This window comes from Dendrobates tinctorius, unplaced genomic scaffold (assembly GCF_039654945.1).
Source record: "Dendrobates tinctorius isolate UK_male_01 unplaced genomic scaffold, ASM3965494v1 ptg000351l, whole genome shotgun sequence".
NCBI classification, from domain to species: Eukaryota; Metazoa; Chordata; class Amphibia; order Anura; family Dendrobatidae; genus Dendrobates; species Dendrobates tinctorius.
In genome coordinates, this window is record NW_027362017.1 from 1,803,308 (window position 1) to 1,830,134 (window position 26,827).

Here is a 26,827-nt window from a genome sequence, read left to right on the forward strand (position 1 = left end):
TCTCTGCTCTCTACTGAGAAACTCAGAAGCTTCTCTGATCAGAGAAGAACACTCACAAAAGAGGTCAAGTCGGCCAAACATCTATTATCTAGCTGGTACAATGCATCTGACACCCGGAGGAGCGCCGGACTGGTGTCCAGACCCCAGGGTCCTCAAAGTGACAGTTGGGGGGCACTGTGTCCACCGTCAACCCAAAGCCAAAGTCAGTAAAGGATCTAGAAGGTCGCTGGTCTTCCTGGATTTGCTGTGCCTATGTGTGGGTAAGTATGTGCCCATCATTGGGCCATACATCAGTCTTTTGTAGAGCCAGGAAATATTTGGAAATTGTATTGACACATTTTTTTTAATGAATTCCTTAACTTCAAACTCTTTTTTTTTAAGGAAACACTGAACGTGAGATTGTATTTCTTGCAAGCTTTTTTCCCAGCATTTCTAAACTTCAAACTATATTTCCTACATTTTTTAACTTAATATCTAAGCCTTAATAAGTATTTTCTCTATATTTTCTTGGATTTTTAAACTTTATATTGAATTTCCAGCATTTTTTTTGAATTTTTAAACTATATTTCTTACATTTTTTTATAAATGTCTAAACATTATATTGTATTTCTTGCATTTTTTTAATGAGTTATTAAGCCTTAATGCGTATTTCCTGCACTTTTTCCTGAATTTCCAAACTTTAAATTGCATTTCTTACATTTTTTTATGCTTTCATGAACTTTCAGTTGCATTTCTTGCACTTTTCCTGATCTTCAACTTATATTTTCTGCAACTTTTTAACGAATTTCTGAATTTTTAAGTGCGTTTCCTTTTTTCTTATTCCTTTTTATTACTATTTTTGTACTTTATGGCTGATTTTATTCTGTTCTGTTTATTAGTTTCATTGACCCTATGAGCAACATTTGAGCTAGTCGCCTAGTCATACATAGATTGAGACACATTTCAGATGTAGCAGAGTAAAATCATTTCCTACATCTCTTAATGGTTCATATTTTTTGAATTTTTTTATATTATTTTTATTATGACATTTTTATCTACATTTCATCTTATATGTGAACTAAGGTTCCTTGGAGATTGACCATTGATCATATCTTTTAAGCAGCTCCTTGGCCGTGGAGAGGATATGTGTCCAGTCAGCCAACCACATGTTTGCCCGTTAGGACAATATTTTCACCATTAAAGAGTTGGCGACTAATAATCATTTTTTAGATTTCAGACTATCCTCTCCATTGGTTATGCTTAATCGTGACCCATCTTAAAAGATGTGAGTATGACACTTATTCATCCCCTTCAGCCTTCGGAGGAGAAGAAGGTTGGTGTTACTTGTTGACTGGTCCTACAGCTTTGAGATGGTTCCACCGGGGTGGAGAGGAAGATGAAGCCTCAGCTGATGCTTTCACTTCTTTATAAGTTTTTTTTTACCTCCTGGTGATAGACACCCACTTAACTTTGTATTGTCTATAATATGTCGGGGTATGGATGTCCTATATTTGGAAGTTGCAGAGTAAGTGGGCATTTGACCCATACATCACCTCAGTCAGAGCAAAAGCAACCTAAAATTAGAACTTCAAAGAAACCAAAGTAGCTGCTGATGAGATGACACTGTGGTCACCATTAACCTCAACCACAAATTACCTCATGGTGGCCGGCGTGTTATACCACGAGGTCCCCGATAATTCAGCCCCGCAGAACTATCTGACTGATAACAAATAGGGACAAAAGTCACAATGCGGCACATGCATATAGAGAAACAAAGGTGTGAGAAGAACATCAGCATTTCACATCCTGGTTTTATAGTTTAAGTCTCACTGAGACTTTGACCTGTATAAATAATAGAAGTCAACGGCGAACGTCAAATAACCAAGACGGTCACATGAGATTTATTGGAGTTTGACAAATGGGGAAAAGGTTACAAACATGACTTGGCACATACTGGCGTGTACAAGCCAGATTGTTATGCAGTCTTTAGCATGGCCCTGATCCTCTCGACACTCTTGTTTGTCTATCCATCTTGGGGTTATTAGGGTAGTATTAATTGACATTGCGACTTTCTTTTTACAGTCTCCATCCCCTTCTTGATCTGTGAGCTGAGTTTGGTTCCTCCCGTCTATCGTGGATTTTTCTGTGACGATATCAGCATACAGTTCCCGTCTACCCGGGAGGAAACTGTGAGCGACACCATGTTGATCAGCCTGGGTATCCTCATCACTGTAGTCACGGTACGTCTGATCCTATATTGGTGTCATCAGTTATATTTGAGCAGGTATTATAAAAGAGGTTAATAAATTACTTATCAAATAAATGGAGTGTAAGAGTGTACAAATATACATCCTTATTGCCTAAACTGCCTCACACCATAAAGTCCTCACAAAAGCCCTATCACAATTAAATCTTCACTATTGTCTTTACACCATAAAGTCCTCACCATAGACGACCATAGACGTTACATCATAAATTCCTCACCGTAGGTGTTACACCATAAAAACTCACTAAGGACCTCATCATAAAGTCCTCACCATAGTTCTCACATCATAAAGTCTTCACCATAGCCCTCACGCCATGACGTCCTATCCATAGTCCTCACACCATAATATCCCCACCATAGACCTCACACCATGAAATCTTCACCATAGTCCTTATGCCATAAAGTCCTCACTAGAGTCCTCACTCTATAATGTCCTCAGTATAGTTCTCGTACCATGAAGTTCTCACTATTGTCCTCAAACCATAAAATCCTGACTATAATCCTCATACCATGAAGTTCAACTTCTCACTATTATCCTCACACCATGAAGTGCTTACTATTGTCCTCACACCACAAAGTACTCACTATTATCCTCACACCATGAAGTGCTCACTATAGTCCTTACACCATAAAATCCTCACCATAGCCCTCACCCCATGAATTCTTCACCATAGTCCTTATGCCATAATGTCCTCACCATATTCCTCACTCTATAAAGTCCTCACTCTATAAAGTCTTCACTCTAGTCTTCACTCCATAAAATCCTCACCACAGACCTCACACCATAAATCCTGACTTTGGTCCACACACTGTGAATTGCTCACTATAGTTTTCATACCATGAACTTCTCACTATTGTCATCAACCCATAAAGTTCTCACTATAGTTCTCACACTATGAAGTGCTCATGATAGTCCTCACACCATAAAGGACACCATAGTCCTCACACTAGAAAGTGCTCAATATTGTCCTTATACCACAAAGTGCTCACTAATAGTCCTCACTCCATAAAGTCCTCACTATAGCCCTCATACCAGGAATAACTCATTTTTGTCTTCATACAATGAAGTCCTCACCATTGTTATCACACCATGAAGTCTTCACAATTGTCTTCATACAATGAAGTTCTCACTATAGTCCTTACACCATGAAGTCCTCACTATAGTCCTCACAATTGTCCTCACACCATGAAGTCCTCACAGTTGTCTTCATACCATGAAGTTCTCACCATAGTCCTCACACCATGAAGTCCTCACAATCGTCTTCATACCATGAAGTCCACACTATTGTCCTCACACCATGAAGACGTCATCATGCGTTTCATAACATACTTTTTCAGATTCCTGACTGGCTCCTCTACCTTTTTATGTAGTGGGATGGGACGACTAGGTAGAGTTTTCCTATGGTCTCACTAGGAACTCTTAGTGACAAGTCTTGGGGACCTATGATTGTGTCCATATTGATTGACTAAAAACAGAGTTTCCCCTATAAATTATGCATAAATATCATGAAGCACAAAATATAGAGCCCCCGGGGAGTTTCCTAACAACCTCGGCTCTGCTACATCTGTCCATGGCCCTTGTTTGGAGCAGCTGTCGGCATTGACCCTCATGATGTTTTTCCTTTCTCGCAGATTGTACTTGGAGAATGCCACCGGGTCAGCAGACAGAACAGATCAGATTCCTGTCCCAGGGCAGGCTACCTGTCCAGCATTTACCGCCAGGTGCTTCCCTTCCTATTTGGCTCTGCTCTTGGACAGTCGCTGACTAATGCCGCCAAACTGAGCACAGGTCGCCTGAGGCCTAACTTCCTCTCTGTGTGTAAGCCAAAAGGCCTGAACTGTACTACTGGGACGTATGTGGAGGACTACATATGTACGGGGAACCTTAGTGCCGTGACGGAGGCCAGGTGAGACACAAGGTTTTTGGCTGAAAGCCCAAAGGTCAAGAGTTTCCCCTTTCATAATCAGTAAAGTGTTTGTCACTATGAAAAAAAGAGCCCAGGGGGATGAGGTTGGGTAATTTCAGAGGATGTACCAACAAAAATTCCCCTTATAGTAAAAAAAAAAAATTGAGTCATACTATAAGATGGATTTACTGGCTGAAAACATGTTTTTCCAATGGTACAATACTTTCGCTTTAAATTCTAGAAAGGATTCTTTATACTAAAAGATGTAAAAGATGTAGAGATTCATGATTACCGCGTTTACAGAACTTTTTTTTTTCCATGTATAGACATAATGTTGGCTCGACATATTGCATTAATGTTGTCGTCAAAAGATAAATATTTCTAGCAATGGGTTCTTTATGCTAAAAGTAGTAAATATAATGATTGTAAAAGGAAAACATCTGGGTACCTGTAGAAAGACGTCAATATGTTATATGTGGATTTTTATTAATAGGAAATGTGTCATTATAATGAATTTGCTGCAAATAATATTAAGATTCTTTTCGGTAAAAGCAGTAAATACAGGTTATGAAAACACTAGAGCATGTAGCAAAGTTTCCTATGTACAGTGTGGCAGTTGTAAGACTAGGAACCTATTGCATGTACAGTTATATCTAAGGAGCAGCTGTCCTTGTGATGAGTTTAATAACAGCTGAAAGGGTTCCTCACAGTAAAAGCCGTAAATATAGGTTATACTATAATTTCAGATCTTTGTATCAATATATTGAATTTACTCCAATAAACAAACAGAATCTGCTGAATAATTGCTTCTTTGTATTAAGATTCTTTACAGTCAGTGCAGTAAATATAGATTATCATTTTGTGAAAAAAAAACCCATAAAATCTATAAAAGTTTATGATCTATAAAGAAGCCGCCCTAATTGATTTGTTAATGACAACTGAAAGGGTTCTTCACAGTAAAAGCTGTAATATACAGATTATGCTAAAATTTAAGATCTATTCAATTTACTTCCCTGAACAAATGGAATCTGCCCTGGTCATTGACTCTTTGCTAGGGATAGAGAGTGTTCTTAGCAATAAAAGTAGTAAATTAGTTTTATAGAAGGGTAATCCACCTTGACATCTATAAAAACATGTTGCTGAGTGTATAATATGCAGCACTAGAAGCATGCGATATTTCTGCCATATTGTAAATTAATTCTGTCCTTTCTATGTTAGGGTTCTTTGCAGTAACAGCAGTAAAAATACTTTAGTATCATATCTAAACATGAAAATAAAGTATAAATGATCGATAATGTTTATGACCAGTTATTGCAAAAATTCGCACATTTTTTAGATTGAAGCAGTCCATTGTATGGGGGGTTTGTTGACCTTCCCGCATGGTGCTCATTACATGCAGTAATTGCCGCTGTCATAATCATCCTGTTCTTAAAGACAAACGAGTCTTTGTTTAAGATGTTCTCCAAATTGAAGGAAGCGTAAGAAAAGGGGAAAGGAGGATTATAGAAAAGTTATAGAGATTGATTGTATTCCGGGAAAAAACCTTCTATGTAGGCAAGCGATGCATCACCAGAGGCAATGCGGGAAATGAGGGAACCATCAGCAGCAGCTAGTAGGCCTGACTGAATCACGCAGTGTTAGGAGCTTCCTTTTCCCCTGGATTGCTAAGGGTTAACCATGGTTCTGCCAGTTTTGCTGGTCAGACTAATGTACAGAGATTACAGACTGGTGGAGGTACCAGAGTACACTGAGCCTGAGAGATCTAGAAAGGCAAGGGTTAAAGGGTCAGATCTCTGGGGGTAAAGACCATCATGGAGAATCTGACAACCACGGTGGGAAAAGGAACGTCCTGGGCTCTCCGGGAACAAAACGTTATTGACTTTCCTGAAGTATAATAATAATAATAAAAGATCTATTATCTATCTATCTATTATCTATCTATCTATCTATCATCTATCTATCTATCTATCTATCTATCTCTCTATCTATTATCTATTTATCTATCTATTATCTATCTATCTCTATCTATTATCTATTTATCTATCTATTATCTATCTATCTATCTATCATCTATTTATCTATCTATTATCTCTATATCTATCATTTATCTATCTATATATCATCTATCTATCTATCTATCAATCATCTATCTATCTATTATCTCTCTATCTATTATCTATCTATTATCTATCTATTATCTCTATATCTATTATCTATCTATTATCTCTATATCTATTATATATCTATCTATTATCTATCTATTATCTCTATATCTATTATCTATCTATCTATCTATCTATTATCTATCTATCTATTATCTCTATATCTATTATCTATCTATCTATTATCCATCTATAATCCATCTATTATCTATCTTTCTATATAAAGTACAGTTAGACGTTGAGCCTTATCACCTCTCATTATTATTGCTTTGCTTTCTACGTGTGCGATTATTAACAATCCATTCCTTTTGTATTTCAGGAAATCGTTCTATTCCGGTCACGCGTCCTTTGCGTTGTACTCCATGTTATACCTCTCGGTGAGTATACGCCGTATACAGCACGTGTATGTGTAGAGTCTATGGGCTGAGTCTGCTCGGATGGCGGCTGCATGAAGGAGGAAGCGGGCTATACAGCGGATCGTGACGTTACTCAGCCCTCGTCTATGTGAGGACGGTGGTTTTGTGGGTTTATATTTCGAGCTAGCAATCATCTGCACGAGTCCTGGTAACGGAAGAAAACTCCAACGTATGTGACACTGGGGAGAATAGAGTGCACAGATATAGCAGAGCTGAAGACCGAGGCTCTTTCTTTTTCTTTCTTTCTATGGAACATCTATCAATCTATCTATTATCTTTTATCTACCTTTGCAGGGTTTATAGTCTCAGGGATCTTGTGTCGTCCAAGTTCTCAGACTCCATGTTGTCTTCTCGGGATAACATGAGATTAATTCCGCTAATTCCCGGTAGGCGATGATGTGATTCTTCCCCGGTGTAGACTGGACGGCTCCAAGACACAAATAATTAAAAAAATGTAAATCAAAAAATTAAAAATGTGACCTCCTTCTCACGATCTTCATAGGACGCCTCTGATATGACTCAGCAATATATATTGCAGTGTAAGACGTGTGACACATGACATAGGGGCCGGTGACCAGTCAGCGGGTGACCAACCGGTGACAGTGATTCAGGCAGATTGTGTAAGAGGTCTCCATGATGTTCTGTACACATAGCCTATAACATACATGAGTCCTGCTGACATCATCTGTGCTGTATATACCGTATATCATGTCGTTCTTATAGAGGTCACCAGCAGGGATGAGTGAATCTGCTGAAATGACAAATCAACATTTCGCTCCAATTTGGCCAAGATATTCATGTAGCATCAGATTTAGCTGATGTAAATAAAATTTGTGATATTGTGTTCTAATTCCTCTCCAGAAACTGTAGAATAATAGTCTAGAATATAATATATCCTTACTTTGCTCTGGCCTTCACCCAATCCTCCAAGTGAAGCTACCTCCTTCTGGTCCAGTCTGCCATCTCCATAATGTTCTTCGGCAGCTCTGGTGGTCCTTCAGCCTCACGCGTCATGATGATGTCCCACTCACTTGTCCTTTCGTGCACCTTCCCGCCCAAACCTCTGCACAGCTAGCTCTTTCTGGCTTGGTCTTCTGTCTACATTCTGTCAGGTGATCACTAGGTTTGACCATCACGATGTGGCACTCACCAATCCTCTGCACAGCTAGCTCTCTCTGGTCCAATCTTCTGTCTACATTCCATCTGGTGATCACTAAGTCTGACCATCACAATGTGGCACTTGAAGCAATGGCCACACCACCCCCTTACACACTCACCAATCCTCTGCACAGCTAGCTTTCTCTGGTCCAATCTTCTGTCTTCATTCCGTCTGGTGATCAATATGTCTGACCATCACAATGTGGAAAACACCAATCCTCTGCACAGCTAGCTCTCTCTGGTCTGATCTTCTGTCTTCATTCCATGTGGTGATCACTAGGTCTGACAAGTCATCACGATGTGGCACTCACCAGTCCTCTGCACAGCTAGCTCCTTATTGTCCTGTCTTCTTTCTTCACAGTGTTCTTCGGCAACTCCAATGTTCACAAGGCTCCACAGGCTGTAATGATGTTGCCCTTCCACACAACTATCTCTCTCTGGTCCAGTCTTCCATCGTCACAGTAGCCTTTGGCAGCTCCAGTGCTCACTAGCCATCACAGCTTGTCATTCTATCGCCCTCACCTGCCTTCCATGCAGCTCCCTCCATAATCCTCCACGCAGCAAGCTCCCTCTGGTCTGGTCTTCTTTCTTCACAGTGTTCTATAGCACGTCCAGTGCTCATAACACCTCATGGGGAGTCACTGGCTCCTCTGCGCAGCTAGATCACTTTGGTGCACTCTTCAATTTTCAAGGTGCTCTTTGACGGATCCAGTGCAAAACTAGACCTCACGGAACATCATGATCTTTTCTTCACCTGCTCCTCCACGGAGCTACCCACCTGATCCCACACTCAGCTAGCTCACTCTGGTCCAGTCTCCTGTCTTCACAGTGTTCTTTGATTTTCTTTGATGGCCCAGTGATCACTACGTCTCAAACATTGGGGTAACGTCGCTCTCATCTATTCCTCTGCGCAACTCTCCACCTTGACCTGCACAGCTAGCTCCCAATGGTCCAGTCTTCTGTCTTTATAGTGTTCTCTGGTGATCAGCAGGTCTCATGCGTCATGATATCGCACGCAACTGTCTTTCCATGAAGCCCACCACTCAATCCTCTGCATAGCTAGCTCCTTCTGGTCTTCTTTCCTCACAGAGTTCTTCAGCAACTTCAGCGCTTACAAGACCCCACAGACAGTCATGATGTTAAACTCACTAGACCTGCTACACAGCTAGCTCCCTCTGGTCCAGTCTTTCATCTTCACAGTACCCTTTGGCCTCAGATCTTTTCATCCTATTACCATCTACTGTCCTTTTGTGCAACTGCCTCCCTAATCCTCCACAAAGCTAGCTCCCTCTGGTCCAGTCTTCTTTTTCTCACCATGTTCTACAGCGCCTCCAGAGACACAAGGCCTCATGCACTGTCACCTGGTCCTCTGTTCAACTGGTTTGCTTTTCAGTATTCACAGGGCTCTTTGACAGCTCCAATGCTCACTAGATCTTACGTATGATCATGATGTCAACCTTACCTGTTTGTCCACATAGCTCCACGTCCAATCCTTCACTCAGCTAGCTCCCTCTTGTTTGCTCTTCTGTCTCCACAGGTTCTTCAAAGCTCCAGCGTTCCTTAGGTATCATATGTTGTCATAGCTTCACCCTCACCTGTTCCACCATGAAGCTCCCTACCTTGATCTTTTCGCAGCTTGCTCCCTCTGTTTCAGCCTTCCGTCTTCACAGTGTTCTTTGGTGCTTTCTGTGTTCACTAGATCGTGGATCAATAACTAGTCAACATGGAGTGATACAGATCATAATATTGTGTGAGGCCTAGTCAATGACCAACTTCATAATGACTAGGTCTCACTTAGTGACTAGGCCTAACTCAATGACTAGGCCTCATAGGCCTCATTCGAGGACTAGGCCTCAATCAATGTCATGATATGTAGCGTTCTGAGAGATCATGATATTGCATGAAAAGTCTAGTGAACCACGCCTAAGGTCTCATTCACACATCAGTATTTTTGCATCAATTTTTCATAAGTGTTTCTATGCCAAAATCAGGAATGTCTCCAAAACACAGAACAGATGTCAATCTTTCAATTATAGTTTTTCTCTGTAAGTTTCACTCATGGCTTTCACATGCAAACATGGATGCAAAAATATTGATGTGTGAATGAGGCCTAAGAGTACAATTAAGACGGAAGACCAGACTACAGGGCGCTAATATTGCTGAGGACCTGGCGGGGAGCAGCTTGGCGGGACAGTCTATGGTTAGGGCAAGGTGAGAATATACATTTGAACCTCTTCCTGGTCCTAAAACAAATAGGATCAATTAAATCATAAATAAATGTGATATTCAGATCAAATTCGAGTTACTTCACATCTGTTTGCTCATTTCTGGTCACCATCTAACCCCTGGATGACTTTTAAGGATGTTGTCTACCATGGACAATCCCTATTCATTCATTGGATCTATAAAAAATAGCTTTGGAACAGTGTTCCCCTGCTGGGATCTTCAACGATCGGCTACAATAAGGCAATAAGTGGTCATTTTCTCTGCAGTGCCCCCACTGGTGAAATGAAGCATTACATAGTTCTCTTTGAAATCAATGTGTTGTATAGAAGACATGGAAAAGCCGTGTCCTCCAGAGTCATAGACTGTCTTTGTAACCGATCTCTACTCTTATCTAGTTTGTGAATATGAGTTTTTGCATAGTAGGAAGCCCCTGACATGCTCTTTATCTCTCCCCAGTTTTACCTGCAGGTGCGATTCACTTGGCGAGGCGCCCGGCTCCTGCGACCTCTCGTTCAGTTCGTCTTGATTCTTGTGGCCTTGTATACAGGATTCACTCGGATATCGGACTACAGACACCACCCATCTGATGTAGCTGCTGGGTTCTTACAGGGGGCGCTGGTCGCTTACTGGGTGGTAAGTACACAATATTTAATTAACAGTGTGATCAATAACCATTAGTTAAATTAATGGCTGTCGAGAGTTATGGCTTTTCCAAATTTAGGAAGATCTGATTGGCCTTGTGACTGCTGCCATGCAGCCTTCCTCCTCTGACGCGGTCAGCACAATGCCCGCCTGCTGCCAACTGACCACTGGATCCAGGGCCTGTCTGCACATACAGTCGTGTATGCAATTGCAGCACATTACTCCCAGCCAGAGTCAATTTACTCAGACCAAGGCCAAACCATAACTGGGTTGAGGGCAAAGAAGGGTTAAGAATGTTTTTCACTTCTCCAATGAGGGTACGTGCCCACGATCAGGAATTGCTGCGGGTTTGATGCTGCTGCACCATCAAACATGCATCGGCCAGATGTTGCATCATAGTGGATGGGATTTCTAGAAATTCCATGTCTATTGTGCATGCATGTGCACCTGCGGATCACTCGCGGACACTGAGATGCGGCGCGTCTTTTAGGACATCAGCATGTCACCATCTCTTGCAGAGACGCTAGTTCATGTAAAGGACATGCCTTCAACTGTGAACATTTGGTTTTCTTTCTATTGTGAGGCAAAAAATACATAGGACAAAAATAACTGAAAACTTTAGCGTGTATAACTATTCACCCCCCTAAAGTCAGTACTTTGTAGAGCCTCCTTTTGCAGCAATTACAGCTCCAAGTCGCTTTGGATAAGTCTCTATGAGCTTTCCACATCTTGCCACTGAGATTTTTGCCCATTCCTCAAGGCAAAACTGTTCCAGCTCCTTCAAGTTAGATGGTTTCCTCTGGTGTGTATCAATCTTTACGTCTGACCACAGATTTTCCATTGGATTAAGGTCTGGGCTTTGACTAGGCCACGCCAAAACATTTACACATTTCCCCTTAAACCACTCAAGTGTTGCTTTAGCAGTATGCTTTGGGTCATTGACTTGTTGGAAGGTGAACCTCCACCCTAGTCTCAAACGACTGACAGCCTGAGACAGGTTTTGCTCAAGAATATCTTTGTATTTCACACCATCCATCTTCCCCTCGACTGGGACCATTTCCCCTTTTCCTGCTTCCAATAAACATCCCCACAGCATGATGCTGCCACCACCATCTTTCACTGTAGGGATGGTAATCTTGGGGTGATGAGCTGTGTTGATTTGGTGCCAGAGATAGTGTTTACCTTGGTGGCCAAACAGTTCAATTTTGGTCTCATCTGATCATAGCACCTTCCTCCATACATTTGGGGAGTCTCTCATATGTCTTTTGGCAAACTTAAATAGAGTCCTACATTTTTTGTGTGTAAGTAAAGGATTTTTTTCTGCCTTCCATAAAGGCCACCTCTATGGCGTGTGTGGCTTATTGTGGTCGTATGGACAGATACTCCCATCTCTGCTTGGGAACTCTGCAGCTCTTTCTGGGTTACCTTTTGGTCTCTGTGCTGTCTCTCTGATTAATGCTCTCCTTTCCCCGGCTGAGAGTTTTGGTGCGTGGTCCTCTCTTGGCAGGTTTGTTGTGGTACCATGTTCTTTCCATTTGTTGATGATGGATTTGATGGTGCTCCGTGCGATCATCAGAGATTGGGATATTTGTTATAACCTAACCCTGACTTAGACTTCACAACAACTTTGTCCCTGTGCACCGCAATGAAAAGGATGTGAAGTGCAGGCACTCCCGACATTTTCTGAAAGCATGGAACCCATGCAGCCTCTTACCGCCAAACACCCTCTTCTCCCAACCCGGGGCCCGCAGCATCGCCCAACTCCTGCCGCCAGCTTCCTCTAGCACCACCTCTGCCTCCTGGGACACTGCTCCATCGCAGTAATGCCCCCTGGTCAGCTACATTTGGATTATAAGATGCACCCCATTCCCCCCCCAAAAAAAAAAAAATTTGGGGAAAAAAAACTGACTTATAATAAGAAAAATACGCCAATTGCTCACACCAGAAGTTTTTAAGGGCTTCATAGCAAAAGGGGTGAATACATATGCACATGGCAATTTTTTGTTATTTGAGTCCATACTGTAAATGTATTTTATGATTATATTTTTCTCACTTCACCGACTGCTGATGCATCACATGCAAATGGAATGACAAAAATATTTAAGCACGGATTGTAATGTAACAAACTAGGTAAAAAGCCAACGGGGGTGAACCTGTAGCTTCGGTCAGACATAAGCACAGTTATACACACATATATATATACAGTGGGGAAAAAAAGTATTTAGTCAGTCAGCAATAGTGCAAGTTCCACCACTTAAAAAGATGAGAGGCGTCTGTAATTTACATCATAGGTAGACCTCAACTATGGGAGACAAACTGAGAAAAAAAAATCCAGAAAATCACATTGTCTGTTTTTTTTTCATTTTATTTGCATATTATGGTGGAAAATAAGTATTTGGTCAGAAACAAAATTTCATCTCAATACTTTGTGATATATCCTTTGTTGGCAATGACAGAGGTCAAACGTTTTCTGTAAGTCTTCACAAGGTTGCCACACACTGTTGTTGGTATGTTGGCCCATTCCTCCATGCAGATCTCCTCTAGAGCAGTGATGTTTTTGGCTTTTCGCTTGGCAACACAGACTTTCAACTCCCTCCAAAGGTTTTCTATAGGGTTGAGATCTGGAGACTGGCTAGGCCACTCCAGGACCTTGAAATGCTTCTTACGAAGCCACTCCTTCGTTGCCCTGGCGGTGTGCTTTGGATCATTGTCATGTTGAAAGACCCAGCCACGTTTCATCTTCAATGCCCTTGCTGATGGAAGGAGGTTTGCACTCAAAATCTCACGATACATGGCCCCATTCATTCTTTCATGTACTCGGATCAGTCGTCCTGGCCCCTTTGCAGAGAAACAGCCCCAAAGCATGATGTTTCCACCACCATGCTTTACAGTAGGTATGGTGTTTGATGGATGCAACTCAGTATTCTTTTTCCTCCAAACACAACAAGTTGTGTTTCTACCAAACAGTTCCAGTTTGGTTTCATCAGACCATAGGACATTCTCCCAAAACTCCTCTGGATCATCCAAATGCTCTCTAGCAAACTTCAGACGGGCCCGGACATGTACAGGCTTAAGCAGTGGGACACGTCTGGCACTGCAGGATCTGAGTCCATGGTGGCATAGTGTGTTACTTATGGTAGGCCTTGTTACATTGGTCCCAGCTCTCTGCAGTTCATTCACTAGGTCCCCCCGCGTGGTTCTGGGATTTTTGCTCACCGTTCTTGTGATCATTCTGACCCCACGGGGTGGGATTTTGCGTGGAGCACCAGATCGAGGGAGATTATCAGTGGTCTTGTATGTCTTCCATTTTCTAATTATTGCTCCCACAGTTGATTTCTTCACTCCAAGCTGGTTGGCTATTGCAGATTCAGTCTTCCCAGCCTGGTGCAGGGCTACAATTTTGTTTCTGGTGTCCTTTGACAGCTCTTTGGTCTTCACCATAGTGGAGTTTGGAGTCAGACTGTTTGAGGGTGTGCACAGGTGTCTTTTTATACTGATAACAAGTTTAAACAGGTGCCATTACTACAGGTAATGAGTGGAGGAAAGAGGAGACTCTTAAAGAAGAAGTTACAGGTCTGTGAGAGCCAGAAATCTTGATTGCTTGTTTCTGACCAAATACTTATTTTCCACCATAATATGCAAATAAAATGAAAAAAAAACAGACAATGTGATTTTCTGGATTTTTTTTTCTCAGTTTGTCTCCCATAGTTGAGGTCTACCTATGATGTAAATTACAGACGCCTCTCATCTTTTTAAGTGGTGGAACTTGCACTATTGCTGACTGACTAAATACTTTTTTTCCCCACTGTATATATATATATATATATATATACATAAATATACATACACACTGTCCTCCGCCTGACCCTTTGTGCGGAGTATTTTTGGGACAGTGGGAATGGGAAGTCTTGTATAAATGAAGAATAGGTGATATCCCTGTGCTGCGGCCGCTGTGAGTAGGGGGAGGGGAGCGGAGAGGGCAGGAAACATCTGTTTATCCTGCTTCACTTTACACAAAGGACAGTCACAGACCGGCCCTGGCCACCGCTCCTGCCCCACAAGCAGATTATACAGGGCAGTATATACATATCATTTTCTTAGTATTTTGTGATGCCTAATGAAAGAAGCCCTCCATAATGAAATGTAGACATTATTGTGTCTGGTGCCCAGTTGGAGGAGCATGACACATTGACACCAAACATAAGAGTCCTGCTCCGCCCCTTCAGGTTGTACTCTTATAATCTGCTCCTTTAATCTGTGGTGTAATAATGTAATAACTTTCTGACATTTTCTATGTCTTTCAGGCCTTCTACATTTCCGACTTATTTAGAACGAAAAGCATACAGCCGGTGTCCATCCCTCTAAGACCCGAGAGCCCCGAGACGTTCACCAACTGCTAGGTGTCAAGATCATTGCCAGATACATTGAGACCATGCACATGACAGGGAGACGTCCCCGTGGGATGTGTAAAGGAGAAAGCTCCAGAGGACTGGACTGTGCCCGCAATCCTATAAAACTGCGGGATCTGTGGAGCGAAATGTCTGGAGTGTCAGTAGGAAGGTGACCAAGAAACTCCAGATGTCTGGAGAAAGGTGGAAATAGGATCATAACATATTCTGGATTATACTGGATTATAACATATTCTAGATTCATGGAATGACGTACAATTCTAGAAAACAACCATGCTACCTACTTCTAAACCAAAGACTGTTTCGCCTATATATTGGGATGACATTTTTTAAATACACATTGATTCTACATTAGAATCTGTTTTTTTGCACTTAAATGCTGGACTATTGGACGTATCGAATTATCAGTGAATTTGCTATGAAAACTATGAAAAATCAACTTCTCTTACTATAGAATTCTATTTCCCTGTTACCAGTAGGGCTGGCGACAAGTAGGATTGATGGTCTAAAACACCACTAAACTATGGTGAAATTCTTATAGGAGTCATTTCATAGGTTGGCTTTAGGTATGATGAGTAAAAAATTTTTATGAGCTAATAAAAAGTCAGGAGCCAGTGCCCCAAAGTTATGGGAGAAATACTGCTACAAGATGCCGCCCTTTACAAAATATTTTATCGGTTTGACATGTTAGCTCAAATTTTTACATAATTACTACTAAAGATCAGTAGCTAGTGCCTTTTGTTTTGGGAAAGATATCAGTAAAAATAAATGTGACACGTCATCCTAAAAAAAATAAAAACAAATGTGTGTATATAAATATATATACACACACACAGTATATATATTACATTGGTCTCTTACACACAGTGCTCAAAAAGATCAGTAGTTAGTGCCCCATGTCATGACAAAATCTTCCATAAAGGAAATTTGGTCTCTCAGGACAGAGGAATATTATTGGAACTTTTGTGTTAAGTTAAAGCCATCTTTCAATTCTTACCTAATACTTTACAAAAAAAAATTTTAGATCAAAAGATCAGAAGCAAGTGACTTGTGTCATAGGAAAGATCTTCCCGTAAAGAGTAGATGGTTTTCTGTAGCTAACCTTTTAAGAAAACAGATAGTGTACGAAGCTATAGATCCTTTATAGAAATGATGTAGTATAGTAATCTTTTGCTTATTGTGCACCAAATGATCAGAAGCTAGTGCCTGTGCCACAAAGGGACTTGTAAAAAAGGAAATTGATGTGCAATTATGGAACTAAACCGAAGACACTTTATAGATGTGACACAATATTTTGTCTTTTCCATATTGGGCTTCAAAAGATCAGCAGCTATTATGAGACTATCTTCCGGAAAGTCACAATTTTATTATAAGTTATGCAATAAACTAGAGATAATTTCCAAGTAGAATATAATGCCCAACATAATGTGCCACAGAATGTTCAGTATCAAAAGATCTGGAGCGAGTGGCTCGTGTTGTGGAAGAGAATTCTGCTTAAATAGAAATTAATTTTGCAGGGCTGAGCTTTTGTAATGAATGTGGTGTACTGAAGATGTAATACCTTACATTTTATGTTCCAAAACATCCAAAGTCAAAAGAGCAGGAGCAAGTGACTTGTGTAATGGAAGAGATTATCACATAAAGAAAAGTTAGTCTTGTAGAGAAGATCGTTTGGAATAGAATGTATTGTACATTGTAGACGAAGCTGAAGATGTATTATCTTACATATTGTGTTCCATAACATCCGAAGCCAAAAGGTGAGGAGCAAGTGACTCGTGTAATGGAAGAGATTTTCACATAAAGAGAAGCTAAACATGCAAGGCAAAACGTTTTTGAAAGATTTGTATTGTATATTGCAGGCTACATTAAAGAAGAAATATCGTACATATTATGTTCCAAAACCTCCAAAGCCAAAAGATCAGGAGCAAGTTACTTGTGTAAAGGAAGACATTTTCCTATAAAGAGACATTAGTCTTGCAGGTCAAAGCCTTTTTGAAAAAATGAATTGCACATTGTATGCTAAGCTGGAAACGTAATACCTTACATATTGTGTTCCAACATCCAAAGTCAAAAGATCAGTAGCAAGTGACTCGTCTCATGAAATGGACTACATAAGAAAAGTCAATGACCACTAGCAGAATTATTCAAAAATTCAAGCTACTGAATGAGAGAACTAAGTGAAAAACATATAATTGGTGTCTACAACCCAACCCTTGAATGCCGCTATGTTACGACCTGTTATGAACTTTTCTTCAACCGCTGGACGATTGGGATCATTGAGAAACACTTGATTACATTTATATATAGAGAGATTTTCTGTTCCTGTATTAAAGTATGTATATTAATCATTGCTGCCATGACTCAGCCTTGTGTAAATGCCCGGAGGGGATGTAAATGCATGGGATGGTGGGAGGGGGTCATGTGTGGGGCCTCCATATTTGCCTGTGTCTCATTCTGTATGTGCATAGCTTCCCACTCACATCAGCGCAGAACAGGTGTGAACATGCAGGAAGGTAGCCGAGGACTTTACTGTGAATTTGGCTTTCACGCTTCAGTTGCTTTTGAAGTTTTTACGTTTTGAGACTTTCACCTTTTTGCTGTCATGATCTCAGTGCGGGTTTGACTTGCATACGTGGGGTTAATGTTTGGAACCAGTGCTGATGACTGGCATTTCTGGGGTTAAAGGTTCTGATCCCAGTGCAGGCTTACCTGCACACCTGGGGCTATGATTGTGGCCTCTCCCTGGTTCTGGGAAGGCTTCTTATAGCCTCAGGACGCTCCCATCCCCGTCAGTTATACTCTTGCCCTTGGCATTGTGTGGTGACCCCTGAGTGTGTTAGTGCTGTGTTCTGGTTACTTGATTCTCTGTGTATGACTCGGTCTGTTCTCTGGATATCGCTTTGGATTCTGCCTGGTACCTTCTATGTCTGTTTGGTTTTGATCTCTGCTTGGCCCTGATTACCCGCTCTGTCTCCTCCCTGGTACTGTACTGTGATCCTGTGTATGACCTTTGGCTTTGTCTGACCTCCCGTCTGTTTGTCCCTCCTGTACTCCGTTTGCCCGTACTGTTGTGACCTCCGTTTTGCCTGACTCTGAGTTGTACTGTCATATCTGAAAGCAGGACGCTAAGCCACGCCCCCTTGCAGTCACATGACCATAGGCCCTGTGCAAGCTTGTTCATTGTCAGTGTCCGCAGGTCCCGTGCCTCCTTACTTTCCAGCGCTGACTGGACCCTGACACTAATAGTTGAAGCACGCCTGGTCACCTCTGCTGCCCTGCTCCCCAGGTAACTCTTAGCACTGCTTCTGTACTCAGGACACGCGCACTGGCTCTATGAGCAAGTGTAGTGCGGTGTCTCTGACATTATAACTGACCATTTCAGTTTTGTTTTTTTTTCTGAAGAAAAAAAAAAGTGTGTTATCCTCATGGATCCCATACAAGCCTTGTCTGATCAGGGCAAGCACCTGACCCAAATGTTCCATAAGCTCAATGTGGAACAACGCACGATGGCCCAGACCCAGCAACAGTTGGTGGTTACTGTGCAGGGGGCTGTCGATGCAGGGGCTGGGGGTAGGGATGTGTCATTAGCGTCCCCCGAATCTCCAGTCAAATTACCAGACCTTTTCTCAGGGGATAAAAAGGAGTTCAGGTCTTTCAGAGAAGGATGCAAGCTTTTTTTTTCTCTAAGGCCCCGCTCCTCCGGAGATGAGTTCCAGAGGGTGGGGGTCATTATTTCTCTACTTCGGGGGGCTCCGCAAGCATGGGCTTTCTCTCTGTCTTCCTCTGCTCCTGAACGTATGTCAGTGAACGCATTCTTTGAGGCCCTCGGGCACATTTATGATGAACCTGACCGAGTGCGATTGGCAGAGGATATGTTGATGAGTGTCTGTCAGGGGAAACACACAGCTGAGTGGTTTTGTTCTGAGTTCCGCCGCTGGGCAGCAGAGGTCTCTTGGAGCGACGCCGCACTCCGAGGACTCTTTCGCAGAGGCTTGTCCAAGCGGCTGCAGGATGCCTTGGCGTTACATCCCCCACCTAACTCTCTCAAGGACGCCATGACCCAGGCCGTCCGGATGGACCGCAGGCTGCGGGCCAGAGGGGTGATGCAGGTGGATACTCCATTATTCCCCAGTGGAAAAGAGACTGCCCCTGAGCCCATGGATGTAGGCGCCCTCTCCCTGAAGGATACGGAGAGGAAACGCCGGAAGGACATGCAGTTATGCTTTTACTGCGGTAAAATGGGACATTGGAAAAGGGAGTGCCCGAATTGCCCGTCTTCAAACCCGGTCGGCGGGAAACGACTAGGTCTGGGTAGTCAACGGGGAGGCTGCTCAGACCCTCAGGTACCATTTTCCTCGTTTTCTAAAGTAGTACTGCCTGTGGAACTGTTTGTGGATGGTAGTTCTTTTTCCTCTACAGCCTTCGTGGACTGCGGATCATCCATTAATCTTATTGACTCCCAATTGGTCACACACTGCAAGATAGGGACAGTTAGGCTCAAGGTTCCGATCAAGGTGATGGCCATTGACTCATCATCCCTCACTAAGGAGGGAATTCGCTTTATGTCTGATGTGTTTTCGCTCAGAGTGGGCGCTACTCATGTGGAAAACATAAGTTGTTTTGTGCTGGACAATCTACCTGCAGGGTTGGTGTTGGGCATGCCCTGGTTACAACATCATAACCCAGTTATTAACTGGAAAACGGGGGAGATTGTACAATGGGGGTTTAATGATTTTGAGTTGTATGATAAATCCGCACTGCTGGTTGAACCTGTTAAATCTGTGTCTGTATCATCTGTCGAGCTGGAAGGTATTCCGTAATGCCTGAAGGACTTCGAAGATGTATTCTCCGAAAGCGAGGCCGAGACGTTACCGCCACATAGACCCTTTGACTGCGCTATTGAGCTGGTCCCGGGGGCTAAATTACCCAAAGCCCGTCTGTTTAATTTGTCCGGTCCTGAGCGCTTGGCTATGAAGGAGTACATTACTGAAAGTCTGCGCAAAGGACACATACGTCCTTCAGTCTCACCTGTGGCGGCAGGTTTCTTTTTTGTAAAGAAAAAAGATGGCGGGTTACATCCCTGTCTCGACTTCCGGGAGCTTAATCAAATTACTGTACGGAATACGTACCCCCTTCCGTTGATTCCCAATTTATGTAACCAACTATCAGGGGCAAAGTGGTTTTCTAAACTGGACCTTCAGGGGGCATATAATTTGATAAGGGTCCGTGAGGGGGATGAATGGAAAACCGCGTTCCTCACGACCGAGGGACTATTTGAAAATTTAGTCATGCCGTTTGGTCTTACCAACGCCCCTGCCATATTTCAGAATTTCATCAACGTGGTATTCTCGGATCTCATTGGTCGTTTTGTCGTTATCTACTTAGATGATATTTTGATATATTCCCCCGACAAGTATTCTCATTTGGAACATGTACGAACTGTGCTCCAAAGGCTGAGAGAAAATCATTTGTATGCCAAATTGGAAAAATGTGTATTCTGTGTACAAGAGTTGTCCTTTTTGGGGTTAATTGTATCCGGTGAGGGTTTTCGCATGGACCCCAAGAAGGTGCAGGCCATTGCGGATTGGGTGCAACCCCGAGATCTTAAGGGTCTTCAGCGCTTCTTGGGGTTCGCCAATTATTACCGCAAATTTATCCGGGGGTTTTCGCAAGTGGTCAAACCTCTCACGGATCTAACATGCAAAGGTGCGGATGTGAGAAATTGGTCCTCGCTCGCAAAAGAGGCCTTTGCGACGCTGAAAAAATGTTTTATGTCTGCTCCTGTGTTAGTGCAGCCAGATCCGCCCAAACCATTCGTCGTGGAACTGGACACCTCTGAGGTGGGGGTGGGGGCGGTGTTGTCCCAAGGGCCTGCCACTCTAACCAACCTCAGGCCATGTGCTTTCTTTTCCAAGAAGTTCTCTGCTGCGGAAAGAAATTACGACGTAGGCAATAGAGAGCTTCTTGCGGTCAAATTGGCGTTTGAAGAATGGAGGCACTTTTTGGAGGGGGCCAGTCACCCGGTTACGGTGATCACGGATCACAAAAATTTGTCGTACATTGAATCTGCTAAAAGACTAACGCCCACACAAGCCCGTTGGTCACTTTTTTTTTCCCGTTTTCAGTTTACGATTACATTTCGTCCAGGGTCTAAGAATGTCAAGGCTGACGCCTTATCACGCAGTTTTCAGCCGGTGTCGCCCCCTGAGCCACCGTCCTCCATTCTTCACCCTGGGGTTGTGATAGCAGAGGTCTCATCTGAATTTTAACGGGAGATTCAGGGGGCCCAGTCGCAGGCCTCGGCGGCCAAGCCAGAGGGGAAGTTGTTTGTCCCAGAGCAACTTCGCCTGAAACTCTTGCAGGAGTTCCATGAATCCAAGCTGAGTGCTCACCCTGGTATTTCAGCCACACGTCTGGCGGTGGCTAGGATCTTTTGGTGGCCTACCCTTGGTTCGGACATAAAAAAATTCATTGCTGGTTGTGGGGTCTGCGCTCGTTCTAAAAGCTCTCATAGCCAGCCGGCAGGGGAGCTGATACCCTTGGCAGTGCCCGAGAGGCCATGGACTCACTTGTCCATGGATTTTGTTACCAATCTCCCTCCATCTAAGGGTAATACAGTGGTATGGGTAGTGGTGGACAGGTTTTCTAAGCAAGCTCATTTCGTACCCCTGTCCGCACTACCGTCAGCTGAGACTTTGTCCAGGTTGTTTGTGCAGCATGTGATCCAGTTGCATGGGGTACCCCTGAATGTGGTGTCTGATCGTGGTGTGCAGTTTGTGGCTAAGTTTTGGCGTGCTTTCTGTAAAAAATTAGGTATGTCTCTGTCCTTTTCGTCTGCATACCAGAAAAAATCAATCCAGTGGCGTATAGGCTGTGCCTTCCACCCTCTTTCAAGATCCCTAACGTCTTCCACAAATCTCTACTGAAACCTTTTGAAGCAGTCCGGGGAGACTCAGAGTCTGCTGCTTCTCCTGTTTTGGTCGAGGGGCAGGTGGAGTACGAGGTTGGTCATATCGTAGATTCCAGGTTGGTACGGCGGTCGGTACAGTACCTGGTTCATTGGAAGGGGTATGGACCGGAGGACAGGTCCTGGGTACCGGCCCGGTTGATGCATGCTGATCGCCTGGTACGGGCTTTCCATGCTAAGTACCCGGGCAAGCCTGGGGGTCCAGAGGCCCCCCGTTGAGAGGGGGGTACTGTCATGATCTCAGTGCGGGTTTGACTCGCACACGTGGGGTTAATGTTTGGAACCAGTGCTGATGACTGGCATTTCTGGGGTTAAAGGTTGTGATCCTGATGCAGGCTTACCTGCACACCTGGGGCTATGATTGTGGCCTCTCCCTGGTTCTGGGGAGGCTTCTTATAGCTTCAGGACCCTCCCATCCCTGTCAGTTATACTCTTGCCCTTGGCATTGTGTGGTGACCTCTGAGTGTGTTTGTGCTGTGTTCTGGTTACTTGATTCTCTGTGTATGACTCAGTCTGTTCCCTGGATATCGCTTTGGATTCTGCCTGGTACCTCCTATGTCTGTTTGGTTTTGATCTCTGCTTGGCCCTGATTATCCGCTCTGTCTCATCCCTGGTACTGTACTGTGATCCTGTGTATGACCTTTGGCTTTGTCTGACCTCCCGTCTGTTTGTCCCTCCTGTACTCCGTTTGCCCGTACTGTTGTGACCTCCGTTTTGCCTGACTCTGAGTTGTACTGTCATATCTGAAAGCAGGACGCTAAGCCACGCCCCCTTGCAGTCACATGACCATAGGTCCCGTGCAAGCTTGTTCATTGTCAGTGTCCGCAGGTCCCGTGCCTCCTTACTTTCCAGCGCTGACTGGACCCTGACACTATTAGCTTGTAGCACGCATTGTCACCTCTGCTGCCCTGCTCCCCAGGTAACTCTTAGCACTGCTTCTGTACTCAGGACACGCGCACTGGCTCTATGAGCAAGTGTAGTGCGGTGTCTCTGACATTTGCCCAAATGAAAGCGACGAGGTCGTTCGTATGATCGGGCCGTCTACCGAGAAGACTTTGGCCCTGCCGGTGCTGACAGTAGGAGAGAATCTATTTTTCACTGATCTTTCTAAACTGTTCCGAATGTTAGACATTCCGAGGTATCAGAGACCGGACACAAGGGTGGACCGAGAATTGTCCGGACCCTGATTATACGCTTCTGTCACTCGTATTATTACCGTAGTAGCTTTGGCCACTCGTAATTCTTATGACTAAAGACTTCTGATCCTTTATCTAATATATGCTTAGGTCAATCTCCTTGGACCCTTACCGATCTGCAGAATAATGTATCACAACTAGAGACAGGCTAGGACTGGTCCATAGGAGGACAGGAGAATCCTCCGGTAGGCCCCTGTGAAGGAGTGCTAATGAGTAGTGCTATTACATGTGAGTCACAATTTGCAGAAAAACGTACAATCTCATCACTCATTAAACAAGCTAGCCAAATTAATATTACATGGAAGGAAAAGTAAATTTGTGTTCTAGGGTCAGGATATTTTTGCATGTAGCTGAACAGTGGGCCCAAAGAACCAATGTTATTGGTGGACCTTTGCCAAACCAGTCCGACACTGACTAGGGATGAGTTAATACATTGTGTAGATTTGGATTCTACTTTAAATTTCCAAAAAATAAGTATTCATCAAAATGCTGATTTTGTTGTGATGCACTTTTGCATGGATTCAGAAAAATGGAGGCATAAATTCAGCAAAAAGTCCTCTGCTCACCTCTCCGGCCCCTCCACTCTTCACGGATTCACAGTATCTTATCACTTTTTGATGGAACATTCATAAACATATTTTCTGGAAAAATCCCTTTTTACGTTTTATACCACCAGTGCCGATTGTCACTTATTATAGTATACAGCCAGCCATGTCAGCTTCGGTTGTACATTGCTAGTATGGATGAGGAATATGAGCCCGGTCCACTCCCTCCTTCCCCAGAGGAGACCACCAGCTGTCTGTAGACAGGTGCGGGATGTGCGCTTGTGTATTTATAAACCTCCACAATGTAGGAGGCTACGAACAGTAAGACCCTTCTGAAACACAGTGAGAGGGCACAAACTACTAGGGCATGAAAAAGATGCAACCCAAGGACAATAAGGGCGCTGATTTTGGAAAAGTAAAAATTCCAGACTCTATTATTATCTATGTAATGATATAAGAGCAGATTAAAATGGCAGTGCATGCCAATGGGGACAAGCTAAAAGGGTGAAATGCTGATGAACCCCTAGCTACATACTGACCTCATTTATCGAAACCGCCTAGCTTTAAAGCACAGCACATTAATCAGATAAAAGTCATCCAAACACGCCAATTTTGGCCAGATCGTCGCGCCATTTAATGTGTATGGTCCCTCATGGCTCTCCATCAACAGATGATGTTGAGGGAGTGAATAATACGGGACTGTTGCATTTCAAAGGCTGATCCTTTTCTCCTTGTTTGGCAGAATAGAGGTGTCTGGCAGTGGCTCGCTCTTCGAGAACACAGGAGCACACAAAATGGGAAAACAGATGCAGGGCTTATTACATGGAGAGAGGAAATGCTAAAATATGGATAAAGAGGTGTTGTCTACCCATTGAATCCCATCTGCTCTTGTTTTCTCTGCCAGAGACTGGAAGCGATAAAGCCATAACACATTCAATCAATGGTCCACTGTGACTACTAGTGTGGTTTTGCTGGACTGGTGAGGGATTTGAGGGGTTGGACAAGACTTTTTTTTTACCCTTATTGACCTTCTCTTTTTGCAGTTTGGAGAAAACCCATTCTTGTTTCAGCATGACACAAGATGTCATCCATAAAGACATGGTGGGAAAAGTTTGGTTTGAAGGAACTCAAGCTCCAATATTTGGACCTCACAATCTTGAAGGACAGGATCTCCAGTTCAAGGTCAATGATGGAGGTCTACTTCATGATCGGTGTTTAAAGAATTCCAAAGGTTTCAGATGGTGTTGAAGTCGTGAAGTTCTGACTTCAACACCATCTGAAGCTTTTGGTATTATTTGAACACCGATCCTTAAGTAGACCACCATCCTCTACCTCGAACTGAAGCTCCAGACCTTGAAAATTGTGAGGTCCAAATAACAAAACCTTGTTAAAAGCCTTAAACCAGCCCTGCACATCATCTGGAACCAGGATCCAGTATAGTACCAGAACCCCATTATGATTAATGAGTAGGATGAACGCCAAAAGTCTGAAGGATCTAAGTGTCATAAAGAACAAGATATTTTTAGATGATAACATTTTGCAGTGACTGTATAAAATATATTCTACAAAGACTTGCATCTATTTCGATCTTTTTCTCTGTAGTCACACAATTTTTATTTTCTGATTATACGGTTGATACTGGTTAACGTGTCAGTGCACAGGATGTGTCTGCTTGATTCTTTCGATTTCCTTGAAGGCACGACACCGAGCAAACCAAACCTGTAATGTCAATGTCTGGCGGATGAGCCATGCTAACACAGGAAAACCCCTATAAACAGCTATTCGTGAGAGGAGGTATTTTGTGCAGCAGGTTTAGTAAAACACGTGTTCTTCACCACCGGGCATGCCAATCTGTCATATTAACGTCTACTGATATATTTGGCCAGGTTCACAGTTTCTAATGTCTTTGTGTTTACAACCCAGGATCGAAATGTGCCCTGGTCAATGTTTCCATTAGTTTGATGTCTAGTCTTTTTGTGACAAGCTTCTGTCTTCTTGACAAGCTCATGGTGTCTAGTGGTTAAATGCTATAATCCACTGTAATCTAGTGGTTTTGTGCTTGTGTCTACTTGTTTAGCATCTTGCAGGTGGTAGGGAGCAGTTTTAAGCATCCAAGAAATTATGCTGGTTTGTGGTTTCTTGGGGCAAGTGTGCTAGTGTCCAGTACCTGATGTTCGAGGAGTTCGGTGTCTGTTAGTATAGGTCATCAATCCCTGGTGGGTGGCAGTTTTTGCTTCACTCAACGACATCCATGGAATTAGTTACTTGGCACTTTTCTGTATTGGACTTCCTGCACCACTCGCCTTCATGTCATGCTGTGTTTGACATTTTTACCTACTTTCAGACCACCCACAGACTTTGTACATCTGACTGTTCCACGTTCCGTTCTGCAGTGATGTTCTAAAATGGTACTGCATAATAGAGCAGCTGTACTAGATCTCGCAACTGCGGCAGTGGAAAGCTGACTGTCAGACAGTGGCTAATAGTGGCAGACCATGTGGCATCTATGGGGGTCTGTGAGTTAGGGCCAGTGATGGAACCATCCCCGCCACCCGATATTCATCTGTATCCACATCCTGTAATGAATGCTATGATGGAACAGGGAGCCATCAGTGTTGTGAACTCCCTTGCTCGGATTTCTGAGCCGAAGCTCCCTCTGCTCCCTCTGGTGGTTACTGAGAGTAGTGGAGCTGGCCAGGTTGATGGAAGTTCCCCACCTGACGACGATAATTGGGAACCTGGGATTACTGGCTGGGAGCATATAATTGAGCTGGCTGCTCTTGAAGGTTGCTGGTGATTTTCCTCTCATTTGGAGTTCTTTTGTCCCCTGTCTGATCCGCTTGGCTCAGTTAAGTGATTCTTTTGCTAATCCTTTGCATCTAATCTGGTTGTGCCTTATTTTTGCTTTCTGCTTTGATGCTAGGGTTCAGCATGCTCCCTGCTGGGGGCAGCGT

The 26,827-nt window shown here is 43.2% G+C and overlaps 1 protein-coding gene across 1 annotated transcript; it reads left to right on the forward strand.

The window, feature by feature from the left end:
- The first annotated feature begins 47 nt into the window (after nt 1–47).
- Nucleotides 48–17,515, forward strand: LOC141075416 (phospholipid phosphatase 3-like). Its single transcript, XM_073562449.1, has 6 exons — nt 48–260; nt 2,062–2,219; nt 3,878–4,152; nt 6,634–6,691; nt 10,571–10,747; nt 15,061–17,515. Exons 1-6 carry the CDS (start codon nt 101–103, stop codon nt 15,154–15,156), a joined length of 924 nt encoding a protein of 307 aa, XP_073418550.1. The 5' UTR covers nt 48–100; the 3' UTR covers nt 15,157–17,515.
- Nucleotides 17,516–26,827: the final 9,312 nt, after the last annotated feature.